The 24965-nt window shown below is 41.0% G+C and overlaps 1 protein-coding gene across 7 annotated transcripts in view; it reads left to right on the top strand.

Moving 5' to 3' along the window:
* The window catches only part of LOC144603584 (CCR4-NOT transcription complex subunit 4-like), a 117163-nt gene that overhangs the window by 49833 nt on the left and 42365 nt on the right, over positions 1 to 24965 (top strand). For 2 of the 7 annotated variants that reach the window (XM_078417004.1, XM_078417009.1), the window contains exons 7-10: positions 1792 to 1925; positions 12461 to 12518; positions 15963 to 16215; positions 16597 to 16650. In XM_078417004.1, the coding sequence (XP_078273130.1) occupies positions 1792 to 1925; positions 12461 to 12518; positions 15963 to 16215; positions 16597 to 16650 (499 nt within the window). The remainder of the gene's footprint in view (positions 1 to 1791; positions 1926 to 12460; positions 12519 to 15962; positions 16216 to 16596; positions 16651 to 24965) is intronic. The other 5 variants (XM_078417007.1, XM_078417010.1, XM_078417008.1 and 2 more) reach the window with 3 other exon arrangements.

Here is a 24965-nt window from a genome sequence, read left to right on the forward strand (position 1 = left end):
ACTGGGTCTAGATGTGTATTTTACACCCACGAACAAGAGATGAATCACTTGGGCATATGTTCAGCACAAGCCAAGATGGATAATTATTGTTTCCAGAGCTGTTTTATTTCAAATGAAGCAGCATGTTTACCACATACCATAGATGAGAAGGGTCTGAAGAAGGGTCTCGACCCAAAACGTCACCAATTCCTTTTCTCCAGAGATGCTGTCTGACCTGCTGAGTTACTCCAGCTATTTGTGTCTACCAAGGATGAGATGTATATTCTCAAGCAGATAAACACTACTGGTGTTTAATGAACAGCATCATAAAAACTAGGACAAATCCAACCCAACTAATTGCCATACCATTGCTCTTTATTCTTTTGGAGATGTGGATATGTCTGCAAGGTCAGTATTTTATTATCCATCATCAATAAAGTAATGAATCCATATTGATTATTCCCAAAGTAATGGAAATTGTAGTTAATTGTACTCGCAAATGAGACTCGCCCAAGATTTCAATTCCACCAAGATCACTTTATTCCAGACCTCATTATATCCTTGGTCTCAATAATGACCAACTTGCTTGGTTCCAGAAATGGGTGAATGTCCTTAACATGAAAGCAGCATTTGATCACAGACGAGATCAAGAGCCCAGGTAAAACTAGTCGTACAATGCACCAAGGAAAATGATTGTGGTCATTGGTTGATATGATCAGCGTGACAGGAGTTGGTCAGGGCAGTGACTGGGTACATAATGCCTTTAACTAATTTGTTACTGAGATATTTTTGGTTACAAGATCTGAAATGAAGTTTAACTGAGCTTTGCATTAAGATTTGAAACTCTGATAACACAATTTGTAATAACCAAGGCAATATTTGGACTATTACCAATCCCAGGCTGTAACTATGAGCACTAAATTGGTGTTGCTACCATCACTTGATATTCACTTGCTTTACTCTTGGCATATTCCCCACCCTCAAATTAGTGTTACCAGTGGCCCAACTATGAACTCTGAGCTACCAAGCAAGTAATTCGGAGGTTGGTAATTGCAAGGCGATTGACTACCTGACTCTCAAACCTTTCCATTATGTGAAAGGCAACTGTCAGGGTTGTAACCTTGAGTGCACCTCAAACTATATGAGACTCTAAGGAATGGAGTGTACAGTTTGTACGGTCTGGGGAAATATCCCCCACACCACAAACCCTATGAACTCGAGTGGAAAATACAGCAAGTTCATGGCAATGCCACTACCTAAAAGTTGCCCATCGGGTCTTACCCCATCCTGACTTAGAAACCTCATCTTGTTCATTCACTGGAATTGTTTTTAATTCTGGAGCTATCTAACAGCTATCAGACAGACTATTGAAGAATGTGGATTACTGCTGCCACCTTCAGGTCAATGGGTGATGCGCGATTAAATTCCAGCCTCACTAGCAATGCCAATGGAAAAGTTTAATTATATGTACCAAGTGGGTGGAATGGAAACTTAGCAGCTGTTGAAGATTTTGGAGTGCTATGGAAAGCGGTTTGGTTAGAAAATCGGTTTTAACTGAGTGAATAGTTTGAGGTCAAACAGCTTATTCCTCTTCCAATTAATATCTTGATATGATCCTTTCATTCGGGGGTGGGGAGTTAATTCCTTTCCCTAACCCCCCCCCCCCCCAACCCACACCTATTCTCCCCATTGTAATTAATTTTATGGTGCGATCAACTTCATTATCTTAATCATGGGTATGAAATGCTCATGTGTTTCGTGCTATTTTTACTGTCCTTACACTCCTTAATTTGCATTTAATTTCCTCTGCAGGCAGGGAAACATCAAGAATATGAACAGAAGCTGCTCCAAGAACTTTATAAAATGAATCCCAACTTTTTGCACCAGTCGTCCAGCACAGTCGACAAAAATAAGAACAAAATAGTTACACAGCAGAGGTATGATGTGTAAGTACAGTCCTGGCCTGTTGCAATGGCCTGCATTTTTATTTTTGTATTTGTGTTACTCCACAAGCATTCTTTCCTTTCCTGCTTGGATACTTTGGTCCAATTTAGTCTTGACTGTAGCTTAAGTACGTCACTTTACCCTAAACCATCTCATAAAAGTGCCTTTTTGCAATTCCTAAATTTGTAAACTGGTCTGATGTGCTTTAAAAATTGGCCCGATTGTGATGAACAATTGGTATTGCAGATAGCTGATACTGCTGTGTTCACATTGTAGATTCAGTTAGGCCATAGTTCTTGCTTGATTTCTGTTTTCCTTATCATAAGTTATGGCAAAGCACTCTCTGTCCGAACCATCATCCTTTCTTTCTCCTTCAATGTTGTGATTTCCACTTGTTACAGCAAATTGGAAAGGACAATGCAAGAGAATTTTGGGATTGTGCAGGCTGGATCACTGTGGCCTTTGGGGTTCTGCAGGGATCAGTATTGGCACCTCTGTGATGTAAATATAAATTACTTTGACATAAATATAGATGGGCTGGTTCATAAGTTAGCAGATGACACCAAGGTTGCTGGAGTTAAGGACTGTGGGGAATGTTGTTAAAGTGTGCCACAGGATATAGTTCAACTACAAAAATGGACAGAAAAATGGCAGATAGAGTTTAATCAGAGCAGTGTGAGGCGCTGCACTTTGGGAGGTCAAATGTAAAGGGAATGTATGCAGTTAATGGAAAGACCATTGATGTACAGAGGGATTTTGAAGTTTGAGCCCATAACTCCCTAAAAAATGGCGCTACAGGTTGATGGTGGTAAAGAAAGTATATGATCTGCTTTCTTTCATCAGTCAAGGCATCCAGTACAAGAGTCACAAAGTCATGATGCAATTTTGGAGGATTTTGGTTGGGCTGTATTTGGAGTATTGTGTATAGTTCTGGTCACCCCATTACAGTAAGGATGTGGAGGCTTTGGAGAGGGTGTAGATTTACCAGAATGTTACTTGGACTAGAGAAGATTAACTACAAGGAGAGGTTGGACAGACGTGGATTGTTTTCTCTGGAATGCCGGAGACCTGTTAGAAGTATATCAAATTACGAGAGCCGAGATAGGGTAGCCTGTCAGAACCTTTTCCCGGGATGCAAATGTCAAAGGCCAGAGGGAAACACTTAAAGGTGATAAGGAAAAAAAGTTTACAGGATATATGTGGGTCACGTATTTTTACACCGGGGGTGTTGATTGACTAGAACATTTAGCTGTGGATGATGATGGAGCCATAGTGGTTAAATACCATAATGGTGTTTAAGAGCTTTAGATGGGCACATGAATACGGAGGATTGTGGATCACGTGCAGGCAGAGGAGATTAGTTTGGCATCAGGTGTGACACAGACACTGGCACAAAAGGGCCTGTTTCTGTGCTGTACTTTCCTATTTTGAGCTGGTGCTTTTTCCCTGCTTGATAGAAACATCGAAAATGGGTGCAGGAAGAGGCCATTAGTCCCTTCGAGCCAGCACCGCCATTCATTGTGATCATGGCTGATCATCCACAATCAGTAACCTGTGCCTGCCTTCTCCCCATATCCCTTGATTCCACTAGCCCCTAGAGCTTTATCTAACTCTCTTTTTAAGTTCATCCAGGGAATTGACCCCCACTGCCTTCTGTGGCAGAGAATTCCACAAATTCACAACTCTCTGGGTGAAAAAGTTTCTTCTCACCTCAGTTTTAAATGTGCTCCCCTTTATTCTAAGACTGTGGTCCCTGGTTCTGGACTCCCCCACATTGGGAACATTTTTCCTGTATCTAGCTTGTCCAGTCCTTTTATAATTTTATACGTCTCTATAAGATCCCTCTCATCCTTCTAAACTCCAGTGAATAAAAGCCCAGTCTTTCCAATCTTTCCTCAAAGACAGTCCTGCCATCCCAGGGATTAACCTCGCGAACCCATGCTGCACTGCCTCAATAGCAAGGACGTCCTTCCTCAAATTAGGAGATCAAAACTGCACACAATACTCCAGATGTGGTCTCACCAGGGCCCAATACAACTGCAGAAGGACCTCTTTGCTCCTATACTCAAATCCTCTCTTTACGAAGGCCAATATGCCATTAGCTTTCTACACTGCCTGCTGTACCTGCACGCTTACTTTCAGTGACTGATGTACAGAACACCCAGGTCTCGTTGCACTTCCCCTTTACCTAATCTGACACCATTGAGATAATGCACAATGAAGTAGCATTGTAAACCAATGCTATACATAAGGTGCAGCTGCATCTTAAATTACAGTTTAACTGTCCTGTTAATGCTATAGGCAAGGTGCAACCAAAGTGTTAAATCTTCAGTATGATGCAAGTCTTGTATAAGTGGCTGTACAAGAACTGGCAGCTTTATTTGGCCACAATTTTTTTTCCTTCACGCTGTTGATTCTCATTTGAGAGAGTTCCTGATATGCCTCTAACTTCACTCGGCTTGTATTACATGGAATTAATAACTGTCCTTTCGTTCTGATGGTTTGATAACTTTGTGATGTTAGGCAGATGCTGAGCAAAGCAGATGCCTTTCATGTTGTACTATTTAAGCCTTTACATAAACGTGGCAGCTCATATATTTAATGTCTAGTTAAATATATTTTAGTGCATTTTATTTGTAAGTTCGGGGGGGGGGGGGGGGGGGGGGGGGGGTTTGGAGTTGATTGGATCCCACTTTCCAGCTCCTCCTAGCTTTGGTTTAAGGCATTTCATTTCCAGTGTGTGAGTAGAAACCAGGAAAACATTCCTCTTTAATCCTTTTCCAGGTAGTGAGTCCCATGCTTCACCTCCATCTTGCTGAATATGTTTTACCATCTTATTTTAAAAACTTGAACCAACTAATTTATATGATGTCCTTGATTATTTGCTGCCCAGCTAATATACATGCCCTTTAACTGACCATTCAATTTTATAGGCCTTAAATCTTCTGCTGTATCCAAATACAAAGTAAGCAATCCTGACCTTTTCAGTTTTCCTCATGGCTACCATTCTCCAGCCCCGAAGTGCATGTCTCGTCCCACCTACACCCAGGACACCGCACACACCCTCCATCATTTTAACAACTTTGGATCTCTTGCCTCATCTTCACTGTGGATCTCCAGTGTTTATACATTTCTGTGCCCCATCAGGAATCTCTTCAAGTCCTCTGCTTTCTGCAACAAATAACCAACCAATTCCTCTCCAACACTCTAATTTGTCTGTCGAAACTTGTTCTTGCTCTCGAAATCTTTCTTTTGATTCCTCTCACTTCCTACTAATTAATGGTGTAGTCTTGGATACTCGTCTGGGACCTCGCTCTGCTGGTCTACATGAAACTGCCCATCTTCCTATCCTTTGATATCCAATCCAACTCTTTCTCCATTACAAAAAAAATGTTGTTGCTTTCTACAACATGTAAAACTTGTCAATGTTATTATTTTGATACTTACAACCACCATGCTCTCAAATTCACTTGGACCCATTGCAGCACTTCTCTCCATTTTCTACACCTGTTTCCATCACAGGAGGCAAACTATCTACTGAATTCACTAACCCCACTGACTCACTAGACTGCACCACTTCCCATCCTGTTGTTTGTAAGGATGACAACCACTTCTCCATCTCTACTGTGGTTCTTTACCATCACGTCTACCAAGGTACAGTGAAATACTTGTTTTGCCGACATCTCAGCAAGACTATCACCATGCATAAGCACAATCCCCCGATAAGTACAGAACAGCCCTCTAAGACTGTATGCAAGCTGCAGCTGGCCACAAAGGCCTATTTACAGCCATCGCCTCCATTCCGGTCGCCCTTGAAACCATTACTCCTCTCCTCGCACAGCCCTCTTCAACCCTTGTTCCCTGAGGGTGCCTCATACAGCTGACCTTGAGGGCGCAGAAGGTAAGACCCCCTGGTTCTTCTTGCTGAGATTTTTGTCCAGCGTCCGCTGCAGTCCCCCCCCCCCCCCCCCTCCCCCCCCAAATCCTTCTGAGCAGGTTTCCGGTTCAGCAGTTGTCAAGTTTGGCCTGCTGTTGGGATACGGCCGCGACTTGCTGGGCTTCCCTCTCCGGACACGTTCCCGGTTCCGCGGGAGTCGAGTCAGGCCGGCCATTGGGATACGGCTGCGGCTCACTGGGATTCTTTTTGCTGCGTGTGGCTCACCGGGCGGGATTCTGCTCTCAACGAGGCCTTTCATTACAGGACATCTGAAATGTCATCTTTTCTTAATGTGGCATATCTCTTATTGTGGTTGATGGAGCCATCTCTCACGCTTGCTTTGTTTACAAGACTTGTGCTCTCACATGTCACCTCTTCACCTTTTTCCATACAAGCCACTGCATCAACCATGGTCATTTCTGCCAGCTGCAATGGGATCCTACCATGTCGTATCTTCCCCTGCCCGGCCCCTTTCTGTCTTCTGCACAGAATGCATTCTCTCTGAAATTCCATTATGATCAAATTCCTCTCCGGCCAACCCACAGTACTTGGCGCTACAGTCATAGGAGGTACAACACTTTTTCCAACCATGCCAACAGCAGGAACTGAATCAACTCCTTGAGGTGAGGCAGAGATTTGCATCGACCTCTTCCAACCTTGTTTATTGCATTTGCTATTCTCGATGTGGCCTTCCCAACCCTTGCAAGATGAAATGCAAAATCGACTCTGTTTCTATTGGCCATCCTGCGCTCTTGCCATTTGAATTCCCCTTTCCATTCCCGCTTCGACCTGTCTATCCTCAACCTTCTATAATGACAGGGTGAGAATAAAAGTATACGAGAGGAACAGCACTTTGTGTTCTGCCTTGGTAGTCTACAACCCAATGTTATAAATATTATATTTTCCAAATGAGGTAAACCTTGATCCCTGTTTTTTTTCCCCCTCTCTCTTTCCAATCCATACTTGGCCCTCCCTTTTCTGTTCTCTTATCCATACACCCGATCCCCTTCCTCACGTGGTTCCATCTGCCCACCCCTCCCTTGAATGATTCCCATTATCAACTTCCTTATTTATCAGATTCCACACTCAGCCTTTTGTTCCCACTTGTCGCCCTCCAGCCTGTGTCTCCACCTTCTTCTCCCCCCCCCCCTCACCTGACTACTTCTGCCCTTCATCCCTCGTCCCTCCTTGAACCATCTATCATCTCCCTGCCTCTGACTCGCCATGCCCCCTCTCTTCTTTATACCGCCTATTGTCTCTCTGTTCTCAGTCTTGATGCAGGACCTCAACCCTTCACAGAAGCTGGCCAACCCACTGAGTTCCTCCACAGATTGATCCTGATTCCAGCATCTGCAGTCTGTGTATTCATGCGTAAAACTGTTATATGCTTGCTGTATGTGTTGTACATGTTCAGATATTGTCTCCCTACCTCTGTTCTTTGCTAATGAAAGTAGCCATTTAGATTATCTGTTTGGCTTCTACAAATCTATCTACATACATCACAAACATTTTGTGCCTCTTCGTTTGGAAATATCCTATCAATTATTTTGGTTTTTTTTTTAGCCTGGTTTGGCCAAACACATTTCTAGAATGAATTCCATTTGCCATTTCGTTAATGTGCTGGCCAATTGAATTGATACCTCACCACAGTTGCTTATTTTTTCCCCTGACCCTCAACAGCATGGTCATTTTTCTATTTGTGTCCACTACAGTCTTCCTCTTGTAGACTGAGGCTAAATCATTAATATAGACTTCCTAATAGAACATACACCTTGAGCTACTCGTGACAGCAAAAAATAATTTGTTACGAAGTATGCTGCCTTGGTCTGTTTTAAAAAGAGAAGCTAAATTCTACAATTTGGTATATTATTCACTTGACAGTGAATTTCATGTGAGAATGTACACATAAAAACCTCATGAGCATTTTTATTACAGTTATATAATGAGCTGCTGTGAAATGTTGGCACTATTGCTGCCCACAATAATTCTTTCCATGCCACTTGTGAAAGGAGCCTGAAGGTATTGTAAGCATTGACCATGTTAAATTGCATTTTTGATAAGTATGTTTTGCTTTTGGCAAGTTGCGTTACCAGCTGTACTTTGCTGTGCATTTGTAGGCTTATGGAAGTTTTATTCATTTTTGTGATGGGAAGTGTAGCTATGAGCACTCCTCTGAGCATATTTATAATAGCATTTTTTTTGTAATTCCAGTAAGTAAGTGGAAGTATTATACACTTGACCATAGCAAACAATCTCATGCTACTATCTTCTAAGTGGACAATTCCTAAGCTTTCGTAACTCTGAGGAATCGTCCATTTTAAGTTTGTCAGGATTTTTGATTAACAGTATGGCTTTCAGCCTGGGTCATCATTAAGACAGAAATTTGGTTATTTTTCTCAGGGAATTTTTTTTGAGTAGCACCTGAACCAGATTCACACACCACTAAAGATGTATTGAAGTTGTTTTTGAACCAGATTATTTGGCCAATTATAAAGAATGTAAAGCACTGTAGTGTAATCAGAACTGAAGAAAGTCGATAGCACATAAACATAATTTCTTAAATTAACTGAGGCAACTTTATACAAATATACTAAAGCAGATTTCTCCAAACAAAGTGACATTGAACTGCAGTTTTTGCTCAAGAATAAAATGGGCATGTTTTATTCTGTGCTTCTCACTTATTGTTTTTTTCTTCTTGGGCAGTCCCTCGGGGTCCAGGTTGATTTCCACTCCAGTTCTTGGGGTTCTGAGGTAGATGAATCTTCACATTCTTCCATAGGTGGAGCAGAGAGTAGTTGAAGGGGCGTTTGGAATGTTGTGCTCTCTTTCTACTTATTGTATATGGCCAAATGACTCTTGACATGGAAAAGTAAGTTGTTGGTGCTTTCCTGGATGTTCCTTCTCCATTTTGAGTAGTCACCAGACAGGGATTGCCATGTGTTGGTTAAGGTATTACCTCTTGGAAGGAAATTTTGTGAACATCCTTATTGTTTTTGTTGCCTTCTGACGGTTCATTTCCATTTTGGTCCCTGGTGAAGAGTGGTTGGTTTGAGTGACATGTTTAGGCATGTCGGCAATGGGGGTCTAGTCAATGTCTTGATGTAGAGGATTTTGGTTTGATGTTGCTGAATATTGTCCTGCCATTAGAGGGTTTTGCACGAGCAGTTTTGGCCATATCCAATGTTTCAGCGTGGATACGGGCCTTCTACAGGTAATCCACGTCTTTGGATTAATGGATCAATGCTGTGAAGGAGAACACGAGTTTGTGTCTGATTTGAGTCATGGTATTTGACACCATCTTCCTCAGTTGGCCATTAGTTGAGAGCAATGGTAAAATTTGATGATGAAGACAGCCATGTTGTGAAATTCCAAACTTCCTCTGCCCTCCTGAAATTAATACTGAATCACTACGAAAGATGAATGATTTTTCCTCCATTGCCATAGCTGCAACGACGCATAAGGTTACGATGCTATATTGAATTTGTGTGCAGCAAACTTGACACATGATGACATAAGCCAAAAAAAAACAAATAACCAGCCAATGACTTGCTCTTGATTAACTGGTCGTACAGAAGGAGAACTCGATATATGGATTTCCCATTAAGTTTAGAAAAAAATTTCAATGAAATGCTAATTCAGTGAAATCTATGTAGCGTCTATCATGCATGCAAAACTTAATCAGATTATCAATTTGTTTTACAATTTCATATCTTGGAATATTGACGTGATTCTTTGAGAATTCTTTTAATCTATCCATTAAATCATGATGAGATATACAGTTCACTTTGTATTTTCTTAATGTTGGTGTTTGTCTCAGTATAAAATTTTAACCTCGAATAATAACTCTGCATGTTGTGCGATCTTTACAACTCTTCTACAATAGCCTTGTGAATCTGATTAAATTGGCACGTCCAGTCCAGAGAACATGGGACAGTCGCCTTGAAACAGGTGAATATTGTTTCGCGAGACCTGTTCTGTGACATTCATCAACCAGGACTTCGATTGAAAACCAGAAACACCGTGTAACCTTCCTGAAGACTTTTGAACTTATCCTGAAATTTAAAATACTTCCATAAACTCTTGGCAAGCATTTAGGATATTCAGTAATGTTCCAATGGAATGTGCACGTTGGTCTGGTGAAAAAATCATTTATAATATGAAGCCTGATTTCTGAAAGGTTATGATTATGTACTTCACTTCTCCCTACTTCTTCCCGGCATAAACTACCTGTTCTCCTGCAGTTCAATAATGGATAAATTGAATACCCCATTGTGGCTATTGTCAGGCCACTGGCTGGTAAGGATACATAATGCCAACATTACATTTTTGACTAGATCCCCTTTGGAAAGCACTAAGTGAAAAGCATCTCTGTGATGCTGAAACTTACTGTTGTCAGTTTGGTAAACGCTCAGCATTTCTGCTGTTCTTTCCCCTTGCAGACACAACAATAAATTAATAAAGATATCTGGCCATCATTACTGAGCACAACTGAAGCGGCCATTGGTCTAATACCCAAGCATAGGGAAACACCTCCTATACTTGATAATGGTTCCGATACCGAGCACATGACCTCAGGCACAGAACCCGGGTCAGTGATTGACTTTATTTCACTGGACTGATACAACCCCAACTGAGCAAGAGAGGCGGTTCATTTTGTTCACAACCATTCAACCAACTTTCCAAATTTTGATGGTTTAATGTGCTTGCTCCTATGCCAAGAGTTCTCGAGCAGTGCCAGTTTTTGTGAGCCAGTGCCAGTTTCTGTGATGGTCAGTATCAATGCAAAGTATCAATAGAGATGTGATCCCAAATCCCTTTGAACCTGACTCAGCACTTCCCAGGAGAGATGAAAACTATTTATATCAGAGGTGGGCATATTGTAACAGAATGATGGTCAACATAATAGTTTTTTTGTTTGACAAGGCCCAGTAGTCCACGAGTTCAAATCAGCTTTGTATGCTGCATATGTTTGGGAGAACATTAATCAAAGAGTCATAATCTATTTTCTCATGACTTGTTTCCCTAACGTGTAACTTTTACATCAAGTCTGAATCATTTTGAACTCCCAACAACATATTGTTAGATAAAAATACCACCTTCTGACGAGTAAGGATTCTCCGCCAAACGTTAGATTTTCTTGATCGCTCGTTGGTTATGCCAGAAAGCTACACTAATTGGAATATCTTGGGTTTCATTCTTGGCTGATATCGCAGCAAATCTGGTCAACTATCAATTCTCTTCAGTTTCTTGGAGCCAGGGAGTTGCACTTACTATGAAGTTCATATTTGAATACTGACCAAGAACAGTATTTTGGATGGGGCCACTGTGGCACTCCACGACAGTCTCCAAAAACACATTTTTCACTTGAAAAGTAACCATCTACTTGAGGTGCGAAGAGCTGGCAGTGTCTTTGGACCTGTACCTCATGAGCTCAATGGAAAGACTGAAGTCTACTGAAACAATTTTCACTCGTCCATTGAGACTGCATGCCTTGTTCATGATGTCCCCCTCTCCCCACCTGCACTCATCCTTGTGTGGGTTTTGCTCCCAAAGCTACAAAAAAAAGATTTTGCTTTGGGATCGCAAACCCTGTTTATTGTGCATTTATCTACCCATTCCTTTTAGACAGTATAATCTGTGAACAGAGCTTCCAATACTTCACATAACCCTACCCCACCAGTGAGCCACTATGGACTTTGCACTAACGTGGTTGATTTACATTGTTTTTTGTCCTATCATTTAGAAATTGATGTTGCATCTAATGTACCGACAGAACTGCTACATTGTTCTGGTTCTTATGACAAATATGCATATGACAAATAAACCCTGTTGAAATCTTGAACGATCAATGTATTGATCACAGAGAATGGAATTTAACTGCTTTGGCACTGATCCAATATCATGACTTCTACTCGATTGTCAATAGAAGTTGTAAATGCTTCCTTCTGCAAGCATAGGAAGAATAAATATGGTGTAACTATCTGAATATTCTGTTAAATCTCAGATTTCAGTTTCATTAGATTTATTTTGTGTTGGTCATCATTTGTGTGAGAAGAAGCAAAACCTGCATGAATTCTTCATGGATGTGGATGAATTCTTCAATAAAAAAACTTGAATTAAAGCCGGTCAGTCTCCATCTATCCAAGTCCGGCAGCTTGCTTAGTATGATCAGTGACACGCTGCATTTATTTACCTTAAAAACAAAAAGTATCAAGCGCAAATTGTTAGGTAATTGAAGTAAAATTAAAACAAAATCAGACACCTGAAGTGCAAGTTGCTGCTGAACTTTTAATCTTTCCTTCTTCACTCCATTTGTCAACTTTCACACTTTACAAACCAAATTACAGATGTCTGGCACATTGTTAGTCGTTTATTGCTGTTTTAACTTGTTTAAAGAGCATGAACATAACACACTCCTTCTGATTTTGTATTTTTCCACACCTGTCATTTTGCTTCCTTAATTATTGGTGGGGTCCACTGGAAGCATTGCCCCCTTTTTTTCTTGTTTCTTTTAAAGAAGTTATTGAAACTAAACACACTTGCACACCAAGGACAACTGAGACCAAATTATCAACTTGTCGCAATTTGTTTGTTTTGCAGGCCAGTGGATAAACCACCTGAAACACTCAGTTTAGGAAATGGTGATAATTTACAACAGGTAAGTTGCATCTGGGTTTTCTATCAAATATTTCTAGTTCATTAAGTACCTTGCCATAAGCAAGTGCTTTATTATTTAACAGTTTCTCCCATTTCATTGCCTGCCCCTTGAATAATCAATATAATCTAAGCATTGGAAAATCACTTTGCTTGCCCAGATGATGCCTTCAAATAGGCAAATTAATCATCTGTTCCCTAGCAACATCATGAAAAGACAAATGGTGGAGTTTTTTAAAAAATCGACTCCAGCTCTGATCTTGACATGTATGAGAATATTCGTGTTGTTCGTGAAATGTTCTTGTGCGCTAGTTGTCTTCCTCATCCTTTGACAGAATAATTTAAATCCTCGCCACAATGGTGGACCACTGGTCAAAAGACATTTTAACTGATGAAGGTTCTTTAGCTTTAGTTTAGAGATACACCGAGGCCCACCAAGTGCATGCTGACATCGACCATCCACTAGTTCTATCTATGTTATCCCACCATTGCATCTTACACCCATTATTGGAAAGTGAACAACAGTGACAAGGTTGGCATTTAAGATCTATTAATAGGTGTTGCTAAGTTGTTGTTGGTGAATTGTCAACCTGCTACACAGGTGTTGAAGATGCTATCAAAATGTTGCTCTGACTGTTAAAGAATTGTGACCTGAATCTGATGAAGGAATCATGTCCATGTAGCGTATTGTTTGCCCAATACTTTTGGAGGAAGAAAACACCATTGTAAACTGAATCAAGTTCTTTGTAGATGATAAAAATTGCTGGTTTGGATGTAGTTGTCATTGCAATGTGTACAATTCTATTTCTGTACCCATGAACTTCCCTCCTGAGGATAAATACTACAAGATGCAACTTTGTGCACTGGGAATTATTTGTGAGGCTGTGGTTCAGATTTAAATTTTGGTTGATGGGGTGCCATGTGCTGTTGCCTATATATTAGGCCCTCTTTTTTTAAAGTTGCATAGGTTTTTTTAAATAAGGATTTAGGAGTTCATTAAGTTTGAAGGTGACAGGTTAAATGGTAGAAGCCATGTGGAGGGCATAAAATGTCATGGAATAAATCATCCAAAAGTGATGTGGCAGGTATCTGCTTGGGTCCAGCATATTAACATAATGGAACAAGACAGCTGCAGAGAGATGCAAGACTTTTAACAGACACAGTAAAAGGTACTGCTCAAGCCTGAAAAATTCATTGCGTTCTGGTCATACAACATGGATACGGGGCCCTTCAGCCCAACTCTTACCACGACTGGAGAGCAGTCCTGAACTACTATCTACCTCTGGTGACACTCGGACTACCTTTCGAAGGTTTTTATTCACAAAATGCTGGAGTAACTCAGCAGGTCAGGCAGCATCTCGGGAGAGAAGGAATGGGTGACGTTTCGGGTCAAGACCCTTCTTCAGTCTGAAGAAGGGTCTCGATCCGAAACGTCACCTATTCCTTCTCTCCCGAGATGCTGCCTGACCTGCTGAGTTACTCCAGCATTTTGTGAATAAAAACCTTCGATTTGTACCAGCATCTGCAGTTATTTTCTTATACTTCTCAGACTACCTTTGATCAGACTTTACAGGCTTTACCTTGCACTAAACGCTTTTCCTTGTAATGTATCTATACACTGTAAATGGCTCGATAGTAATCATGGATTGTCTTTCTGCTGACTGAGTAGCACGCACCAAAAGCTTTTCACTGTACCTCAATACATGCGACAATAAACTAAACTAAACTCACCCTTGCTAACCCTAATGCCCCAGTCCAGCCAATCCCATTTGGCCCTGCGTAGCCCAAATTCCTCTAAACCTTTCCTACCGATGAACCTGTCCAAATGTCTTTCAAATGTTGTTATCCTATCTGCCTTAACCCACCAGCCTCTGTGTGGAAAAAAACTCCCATCAGATTCCTATTAAATCTTTCCCCTCTCGGCTTAAACCTATACCCTCTAGTTCTTGATTCCCCATCTCTAGGAAAAACATGATTTTATACACCTCCATAAAATCACCCCTCTGTCTCCTGCGCTCCAAGGAATAAAAGCCCTAGCCTGTCCAACCTCTCCCTGTAGCTCAGATCCTCAAGTCCTGGCATCACCTTTGTAACTCTTCTCTGCACTCTTTCCAGGCTAATAGCATCTTTCCTACAATAGTGACCAAAACTGAAGATAATATTCCCATCACTGTCCTGTAAAACTGTAACATGACATTCCAAGTTCTATACACTATTGTGTAAGAAGGAACTGCAGATGCTGGTTTAAACCAAAGATAGACACAAAAAGCTGGAGTAACTCAACGGGTCAGGCAGCATCCTTGGAGAGAATGAGTCAGAGGAAGGGTCTCGACCCAAAACGTCCTCCATTCCTTCTCTCCAGAAATGCAGGCTGTCCTGTTGAGTTACTCCAGCTTTTTGTGTCTATCTTCTATACACTATTCCCTGACTGATGAAAGTCAGCGTGCCAAATACCTTCACTACCTTAACAACTTGTAACACCACTTTCAGGGATCTATGTACTGGTACTCCTAGATCTCTCTGCTCTGCTACACTTCCTAGAGCCACACCGCTCATTGTGAATGTACTGCCATTGTTTGACTTGCCAAATTGCAACACCGTCCTGAACTAAACTCTCTTTGCCAATCCTTGGCACACTTGCTCAGTTGATCAATACTCCACTGGAATTTTTGATAATCATCTGTCTACAAAACCACCTATTTGTGTCATCTGAAAGCTTACTTATCGCGCCTTGTACATTTTCATCCGAATCATTGATACTGACAAACAGCAATGGACAAAGCACTGATACCATAGGCACACTACTAGTCACAACCTCCAGTCCAAAAATTCACTATCCATAACCAACCACTTTTTTCTACTATTAGCCCAATTCTGTATCCATTATTGACTATTTTAAGGCGATGGGAAGATAAACGGATAAAGAGCCATGCACATAACCAATCTGTTTTAATTTGGACACACTAGGTCATATGTTGATCTCGGCATATTTATCAGAATTATATTCTGCTTGTAGTTAAATTGATGATGGGATGTGTCAAGTTGGATATCCTGAATTTTAGTTGTATTTGGGGATGATGACCACACTTAAAACAAAAATATTCAAAAGGGTTGCATTTTAAAAATCTCTTGTCAAGTAATCCCAGAGCAAGTGGGAACAATCAAAATGTGAACTTGACCATTTAAGGGTCGAATGAATGTTTTCTCAATAACAGAAATTGTAACTTGATTTCACCAACTCATTTTGTGAAGAAAATAGGCTTATTGACCTTTTTTAAAATTCAGAAAATATTTATTTTAAATTCAACTTGTAAATCTCCACATATGGCGTAAATGGTTCAGTGTTGGGTACAACGCATTTCAAGCTTGGTGTGCCAGCATGGTTGGAAGGTTGGAAGATTGTCTCATCTGTATTGTAAAGACTAATATTCCGCATGTCTGTTTACAGATCCCTCCAAGTGAAACACCGTCACCACCGCCAGGTTTAACAAAACCCAACCCAGTTGTCCCAATTAGTTCATCCAATCACAATGCGCGGTCTCCTTTTGAAGGTGCTGCAGCAGAATCCCAGTCCCTTTTTTCAGATAACAGTAACTTCAGACACCCCAACCCTCTCCCCAACAGCCTGCTATATCCCACTTCATCGCCATCAACACACGACTGGCCAACAGCACCAGAACCACAGAGTCTATTCACATCAGGTATGTACCATTTTAGCAGTATACCTGTGGATGGGCGGGGGGGGTGGGGTATACTTGGTACTTTATTATTTGAGACACTTTATGTCGGTCAAATGCACAAAATCCACAAATTGGGGAAAAAAGATCAAGCGCTGTAAAAGCGTGCATGTGACTTTGAGCAACATAATGAATGGTTAGATTTAAATATTATAACTGAACTTAGGGCAGTGTGGCTAATGCTTGAAGTTACTTATTGTGGGGGGGGGTTTCCACCCTATAATGTCTGTTTTGGCAAAGCACTTAATTTTATTTCCAATTATCTGTAAATTGCTGTGATTAAACAAAGATCAGCAAATGTGGTAAGGCAATACAAACTTTATTTTTGCTGCACTTATTTTGCAGATGTACTTTATAAAATGAGGTCCAATCCAAGTTTACACCCATGCAGAGTTGCAGGTGAGCCAGTTGTATCTTAAGAGGGCTTACTCTGCTAGCACAGCTGACTTGTTACTGCCTTGATGCAGAATTAGGATGAGATTGCCTTAAGATGATGCCAACTAGTCAACATTGATATAAAGTTCCTGCTAATACAAATCATTGTGTAATCAATTCAAGAAATTCAGTGCTTGCATTGGAGATAACATAATAAACTCGATGCCCTGCTTGCAGTATAATTAATTCTAAAGGCATGTTTCTCCTATTGTATCAGATTACTACCAAAGCTGATGCGTTCATTTGGCAATAGGTCATCGACCAGAAATAGTAACATTTTTTCACTCCACAGATGCAGTCTGACAAGCTGAGTAATTCCAGCATTCTCTATTTTTGTTGCTGATATTGTTTTGTTCTGTTAAGACTGCAGGAGTTTTCAAAAGTGTCATTTTAAACATCATTGTGAGAATTTCATTTCTGAATGCATAAATGTGGCTTAACGGGTGTGACATTGTTGGAGGAAGGATTTGCACTTTAATCCTAATTCTATTAATTTGTGTACATTTCTAAAACTAAAGTTTGAGTTTTGAATCTGGTCTTTCCCACAACTCAAAGTCTATCTTCAACTTTTGCAAGGCCATCATATCCACATTAAAATGTGATTCGGAAGCATTGTCTTTTGTGCTATATCTTGAAAAAACGTTGTTCTTGGCCACTTGTAAATAATGAGACTTTTGTTGACTGAGTTAAATTGATCCTATAATCCTTAAGGTTGAGCATTTGTTATACGATAGGATAGAACTTTATTTATCCCAGGAGAGAAATTCATTTGCCAACAGTCATAAAAAACACAAAATACATGAAACATGAACATAAAGTGAAGAGTGGTGAGGCTTAGGGGATGTGCAAAGATTACTTTGGGGATGTGCAAAGATTGCAGAGGATTACAAATTTCCGATCGTTTGCATGGGAGAAGAGCAATAGTTCAGGAGGGGGATAGCTTTCACATCACATCACTGAAATACACCACCTTCGAGCTCCAGGTAAATTACACCTGTGATGAATGATCCCTCTTTCAGAGATATTGCAGATCCATGGCTTAGGGTGGATGTCCTATGTGGTAGAAATAATTACATTTGTTTGAGATGGATTGTTATGGTGAAAGGAATTTGAGCCAGGCCATCAACCCAGGACTGAGTATTTATGATCAAAAGGGAACATTTACAGAAGAAACAGATTATTCACCTTAACCTAAATTGGGTGTCATGATGTTGATGAACTTGCTCCCACTTCTCATTTCCCACTTCCCACTTATGTCTCTATCTGCTGGAGTTTCTCTTAAATCCACCCAGACTATCTGTTTCAACCAATCAAAGGAATAGTCAACTTCATATGCTCAGCATTCACTGGAAATGAAGCTGCTTGTGAAATCCATAGTGAACTCAATAATGTTTTTTTAAATTTTGTGCTCTAACTTTTGGACTCTCCTGCCATTTTGCCGTTTCTTTACCTTTCTACCTTATGGAAATACTTTATTTTAAAGCATTTAACAGATTGTCTCTCATCCTTGAACCCGCTTATTCAGTGGTTTTACTTTTGATACTCACAACCTCTGGTTTTATTATCCTTTAATGTTGGCCTGTAATCATGGTCTTCATTGTCCACATATGCCCCACCTAAATGGATGTACTCCTGAGCTCCTGAATTTCCAGATTCAGTGACTTAATCAGCCATAATCTCTAACTACGTTTCTTAAGAACAAGAGAAATAGGAACTGGAGCAGAGCATTCATTTCTTTGCATTTGCTATTGAACAAGATCATGGCTGTTTTTTCTAGTCTACCTTCCCAATTTTGTTTTTTTTAAAAAGCAACTATCTAACCCCAATGTGGGCATACTGAAAAACTGAATATTTACAGATCTGAAATTTAAAAAAATTATAAAGCCAAGCCTTTAAGTTATATTTTGCCACTCAAATTCTGACACCACAATCTTACAATGACCTCGCTTTCCCCCCCTCCTCTTTCCAACACCCTCACCCCCAACCAGACAAAATAAAATCCTAGTACCTCCCTGTTATTCCCTCTGATAATTTTGATTTACTCATTGTTCTGAACTTCAGGGAGTAAATATTTCAAGCTATAGTCCTCTGATGCCAGAAGTCAGTCCAATAGAAGCTTTGCTTTACTCAAAGCCAATGTTTTATTCCATTTAAGAACTATACAGATGTGATCTTACCAGTGTTGTGGTAATGAAAACTTCCAAACTGGTTGCAATAAAAAACAATGTTAATAGTTTTCCCCGAAGTTTGTATTTGAGCATAAGCACACACATCTTCCTCTACCAATGTTCCCAACTTCATTTTGCAGTGTTTTTCTTATCAAAGTGGTAATTTGCCTCCCTTTTTTTGTCCAGTTGATTGGTCTACATTCCCTGTTGACTCTCTCCATTAGTGGTTGGGTTTGTTTCCTTATTTACAAGAGCCATTGTACATTCTAAAGAACTGTGGTAGGTCGAAACCAATGCATTCATTTTCTTTCCAGTCACTTGTTCAAACTCTCAGCTATCGCCCATCAAATCTTGATGATATGAGAGTTTGTGTCTAATTAATCTCTCGGATTAATTCCTTTCAGTGGCCACCAGTTTTCTAATATTTCAGGAATGCTTTGTGTTGGAACAAAGATGTCTTTTCCATTTTGCATGGTTCTAAAAGCTTTTGCAGGCTGTTTTCTGAAGCTAGTTTAATCTTCTATTTTTTCCGATTGATCTAAATTCTATGTTTCTTTCAATTACTAGGCTCAACTCTATAGCGCTAAAATCTGTTTGTTTCATCTAATGACATTTAACTACTTTCAGTAGCCACTGTTGAGCCTCCCTCGAATACCTTGGAAGCTATATATCGGAAGCTAGAGAAATCTTTAAATGATGAATTCTTCATGATGGTTTTTGCATGGTTATATATTTTAATCTAGTTTCTCCGATCTACATTAGCAGACACCATCAAAGCTGCAGTTTTAGGTTTGATCGGATTTGGGCCCTGCATTTCGGATTTTGCTGACTCGTATAATGAACAGCACAGTGACTCGGCCCGTTGTCCGGCTGCCTTGCAGTTCCGAAACCTAGGTTCACTCTTGACCTCTGCTGTCTGTGTGGAACTTCTACTTTGCCCCTGTGACCGTGTAGCTTTGCTCCAGATACTTTGTGATGTTTGCACGCCCCAAAGACGTGTAGGTTGGGAGGTTAATTGGCCCTGTAGGCTGCCCCTGGTGTGCAGGTGTGTGGTAGAATCTAGGGAGAATCAATGAAAGTGCAGAAAGAATAAAAGATGGGATTAGTGTTAATGAGTGTTTAATGATTGGCACGGACTTGGTGGGCCAAAGGGCTTGTTTCTGAGCACTATGACTCACTGCAGTATGACAATCATATTATGATCAGTCATGCAGATGCTTAATTACCAAGTTATTCATTAACTTTCTGTCATGGCATACTAGATTTAAGATAGCCCGATCCTTAGTTTATTCCATGATGTTCTGCGAAAGAAGATTACCATGAATACACTTGTCTCCCACACGTTTACCAAAAATCATCTGATTGGACCAGTCAATATAAATGCACGCACTTGTTTGTGTGCGCAAAGATCTTCCCTGACAACTCTCCACTTCCCACTCCAGTGTGTTTAAAAAAAACACTGAGCTCCTCTGATTTTCTCCACATTTTATTAGTGCATTTTATTATTTCTTTGTGTTATTGTGCAAGAATCTGTAACATTGCTAGCTGTTTTTCAAGCTCATAGTATTTGCATTATTGTGCATAGCCATTACTGGTGGAGAGTTCGTAGACAGGGGAGCAGAATTATGCTTTTCGGCCCATCAAGTCTGCTCCCCATTGATCATGGCTGATCTATTTTTCCTTCTCAACTCCATTCTCCTCCCTTCTCCCCATAACCTTTGACGCCCATACGAATCAAGAACCTATCAATCTCTGCTTTAAAAATACCCATTGACTTGGCCTCCACAGCCACCTATGGCAATGAATTCCACAGATTCACCGCACTAACAAAATTCCTCCTCGACTCCAATCTAAAGCTGTGTCCTTTTATTCTGAGGCTGTGACCTCTGCTGCTAGACTTTCCTGCTACTGGAAACATTGTCCTCATCCACTTTATCTGGACCTTTCATTATTTGGTAGGTTTCACAAGACCCCCCCCCCCCCCCCCCCCCCCCATCCTTAGGCTCAGAGCCATCAAACTTAAGGATAGTGGAGTCCGGTATGGGGAGAAGGCAGGAATGGGGTACTGATTGAGAATGATCAGCCACGATCACATTGAATGGTGGTGCTGGCTCGAGGGGCCGAATGGCCTACTCCTGCACCTATTGTCTATAAACGCTCTCGTACGTTAACCTAATCATCTCCGGGATCATTCTCCTAAACCTCTGGTCCCCTCGTATGCCAGTGCATCCTTCCTCACATATGGGGCCCAAACTGCTCATAATATTCCAAATGTTGTCTGACTAACTCCTTATAAAGCTTGAGCAATACATCCTTGCTTTTATATTGTAGTCCTCTAGAAATGAATACCAAGATTGGATTTGCCTTCCATACTACCTCAACCTGCAAATTAACCTTTTGGGAATCCTGCACCAGCATCCCAAGTGCGTTTGCCTCCAATTTCTACATCCTCTCCCCATTTAGAAAATAGTTTACACCCATATTCCTTCTACAAGTGTGCATGGCCAAACACTTTGCTATGCTGTATTTCATGTGCCATTTAATTGCCCACTCTCCCAACCTATTCAAGTCCTTCTGCAGACTCTTTGCTTCCTCACCACTACCTACCCCTCCACCTATCTTCGTATCATCCACATACCCGGCCACAAAGCCATCAATTCCATCATCCATATCATTAACATACAATAAAACATAGCAGACCCAGCACTGACCCCTGCAGAACACCAACCAGAAAAGGCCCCTTTATTCCCACTCAGCCATTTGTCTATCAATGTTAGTACCTGGTCTCTATTATCATGGGCTCCTATTTTGTTTAGCGGCTTCATGTGTGGCACCTTATCAAAGACCTTCTGAAAATGCAAGTAAACAATATTTGCTGACTCTCCTTTGTCTATCCTGCTTCTTACTTCCTTAGATTTCCAACACATTTGTCAGGCAAGATATCCCCTTAACAAAACCATACTGACTTATTTTATCATGTGCTTCCAAGTACGCCAAAACCTCATCCTTAATAATGGACTCTAAAATCTTCTGTCTCCTGATGTAATTCGAGATTAACTCTACCCAAAAGCATTCCACACCATCTGATCCTGTCAATTCTTGCTAAGGATTGGCCATCCTTTGCTGACAGAACCACCCCACACTCTCAGCGCACCTGCCTGTCTTTTCGATAGGATGCATCTTGTTTGATGTTCAGCCTCCAGCTTTGATCCTCTTTCAGACACGACTCTGACGCCCACAATATCATACCTGCCATTTTCTAATTTCGCTCTAATCTCATCCACCTTATTTCGTATACTGCGTGCGTTCAAATATTAATTTTGTATTCACTGCCCCTCTTCTCAAATTGGTCCCCATGTTGCTTGACTTTAGACTTTTATCCCTTTCTTAACTTCCTGTCCTATTTCTTATTCTGGAGTCTTCAGTATCCTCTCCTTCCCTTTATCCATACTTTTCCAATCTGTTGAATCTCCTCCCCCCCACTACTTAATTTAAAGCCCCATCTACAGCCCTGGTTAGGCAATTCGCTGGGAATGGGCTTATAAAGGAAGCGAGACTGATGGGCACAGCTAGGTTAAATAAAGAACTGCCAAATGGAGTATAATATGTGAAAATGTGGAATTGTCTGCTTTGCTGGAAAACGAGGAGTATAATACCTAAATGAGAGATTAGCCTTAAGAGCTGGATGGGGATCTGGGCGATTTAGTGTATGTATGCAGGTACAGCAAGTATTTATAAAGATAACAATGTTCCCAAATTCATTGCTGGAGACGAATCAGATTAAAATGGAGAACCATTTGTTCTGATAACAATGAATATCCCCAAGCAACTACTTATGATGATCAAAAACAAATTACCCAACCGGCCACATTAAAAGAAATCTACTCATTCATCTCCATGGCTCTGTATAGAAATTGTATAGACTGCAGCACTTTTCAATTCATCATCCTATTTGCAACAAAGCAGGCCATTATTCAGAGTGTTACAGGGCCTTTGAGAAATTTAAGGCAAGTAGGAAAGAACTCACGCAGGCAATTAGAAGGGCTAAAAGGGGCTTTAAAATACCCTTGAAAAAAATCTCGCAGCTTTTTATGCAAACCTTAAAGACAAGAGGGTAAGAAGCTAGGATTGCTGAAGGATAAAGGAGGGAATTTGTGATGGGAGTCAGATGATGTAGGCGATGTACTCATGAGTACTTTCCATCTGTATTCACCAAGGAGAAGGACATAGAGGAAAGTGACATTAGTGTGGAGAATAGTATATGCAAGGGCAGTTTGAGATCAAGGAGGAGGTGGTGTTCGGCTTCTTGAAGAGCATTAAGATTGTTAAATCTCCAGGGCCTAACAGGATCTATCCCAGGTTATTGAGAAATGCAAGAGAGGGATTGCTAGGGTCTTGTTGAAGAACTTAGCTTCTTTGAGAGGTCCCAGAGTACTAGAAACTGGCCAATGTTGTTCCTTAAAAAGGGAAGGATAGAAAATCCATGGCGTTAGAGGCCAGTGAGCCTCCCATCAGTGCTAATGGAGAAGATTCTTTGCGGTTGGCATTTATTCTCATTTGGAGGGATTGGGCTAATTAGGGTTTGTTAGCACTTTATACATGGTAGGTCTTGCTTTATGTACTTTATCGAGTTTTTTTGAGGTGACAAAGGTAATCCATGAGAATAGGGCAGTGGATGTAGTCAGCATGGTTTTTAGTTGGACATTTGATAAAATCACTCATGGTAGGCTAATCCAGAAGATTAAGATTCATGGGATTAATGGTCACTTGGTTGCATGGATCTGTAGAACCCAGGATTGTGGTATTCTGGCTGGAGGTCAGTGGCAGGTGGTTCCGTGGGGATCTTTGGTGGGATCTCTGTGATGCTTAAATGACCGGGAAGCAAGTTTAGAGTTGTAAGTTTGCAGACGACACCACGATTGCTGGAATTTGGGACCATTAGGAAGGCCGTCAAAGTAGACAGTGGGATATAGATTAGCTGCAGAAATGGGTGGAGGAATGGCAGATGGTGCTAAAGCCGATCAAGTGTGGCTTGTTGCACTTTGGGAGGACGAGTATAGGGGTGAGTATTCAGTTCTTGGAAGGACCCGTAAAAGCATTGATGTGCAGGAGGATCTTTGGGTCCAGGTCCATAGCTTCCTGAAAGTGGCAGCGCAAGTAGACGGAATGGTAAGGAAGGCATAATGTATGCTTGTCATCATTTAACTGGGCATTGAGTATAAGAGGCAGGAAGTGATGATGCAGCTTCACAGGACATCGATTAGGCTGGTTTTGGCATACTGTGTGCAGTTCTGGTCACCTTATTACAAGAAGGATGTGGAGCCTTAAAGGATAGGAAGAGGTTTACGGCACGCTGTCTGGATTAAGGGGCATTGGCTAAAAGGAGAGGTTGGATAAACAGATTATTTTCTTTGGGATGTTAGATCTTGAGGAGAGAGTGACAGAAGTATGTAAAATTATGAACGTAATAGATAGGGTAGATGGTCAGAACCTTATTCCCAGGATGGAAATGTCAAAGACTAGAGGGCATAACTTTAAGGTAATGAGGGCAGAGTTTAAAGGAGATGTGTGGGACATATTTTTTGGATAGGAGGGCGAGCGTCTGGAATGTGCAGCAAGGGGTAATGGTGGAAGCAGATATGATAGTAGCAATTATAGGGCTTTTAGATAAGCACATGGATGTCCAGGGAATGGAGGGATATGGTTCATGTGCAGGCAGAGGAGATTAGTTTTTTTTGGCATTCTGTTCGGCGCAGACATTGTGAGCTGAAATGCCTGTTCCTGTGCTGTAGTGCTCCATGTTGCCATCTGGCCCATTCATCCACTTTCCTGATTTATTCTCTTCCACCTGTCCATCAACTTTCTTTGCTACTCTTGTCCCTCACCTGTACTGGGGGAATTTACAGGTACCCATTAAACCTCATTTGGGATGTGGAACAAAACCAGAACATCCAGTGGAAATGGGAGATTTTCACATCAACAGCATCTGAGGTCAGAATTGAATCCAGATTTCTGGAGGCAGCAGCACTAACCGATCACTGTGCCACTTTACTGCTAGTTTAATGCTGATCATTTCAGAAGTTCTTTCCAGTTAAAAGGCTCAAACTGTGA

The sequence above is a fragment of the Rhinoraja longicauda genome, chromosome 20 (assembly GCF_053455715.1).
Source record: "Rhinoraja longicauda isolate Sanriku21f chromosome 20, sRhiLon1.1, whole genome shotgun sequence".
Taxonomy (NCBI): domain Eukaryota; kingdom Metazoa; phylum Chordata; class Chondrichthyes; order Rajiformes; family Arhynchobatidae; genus Rhinoraja; species Rhinoraja longicauda.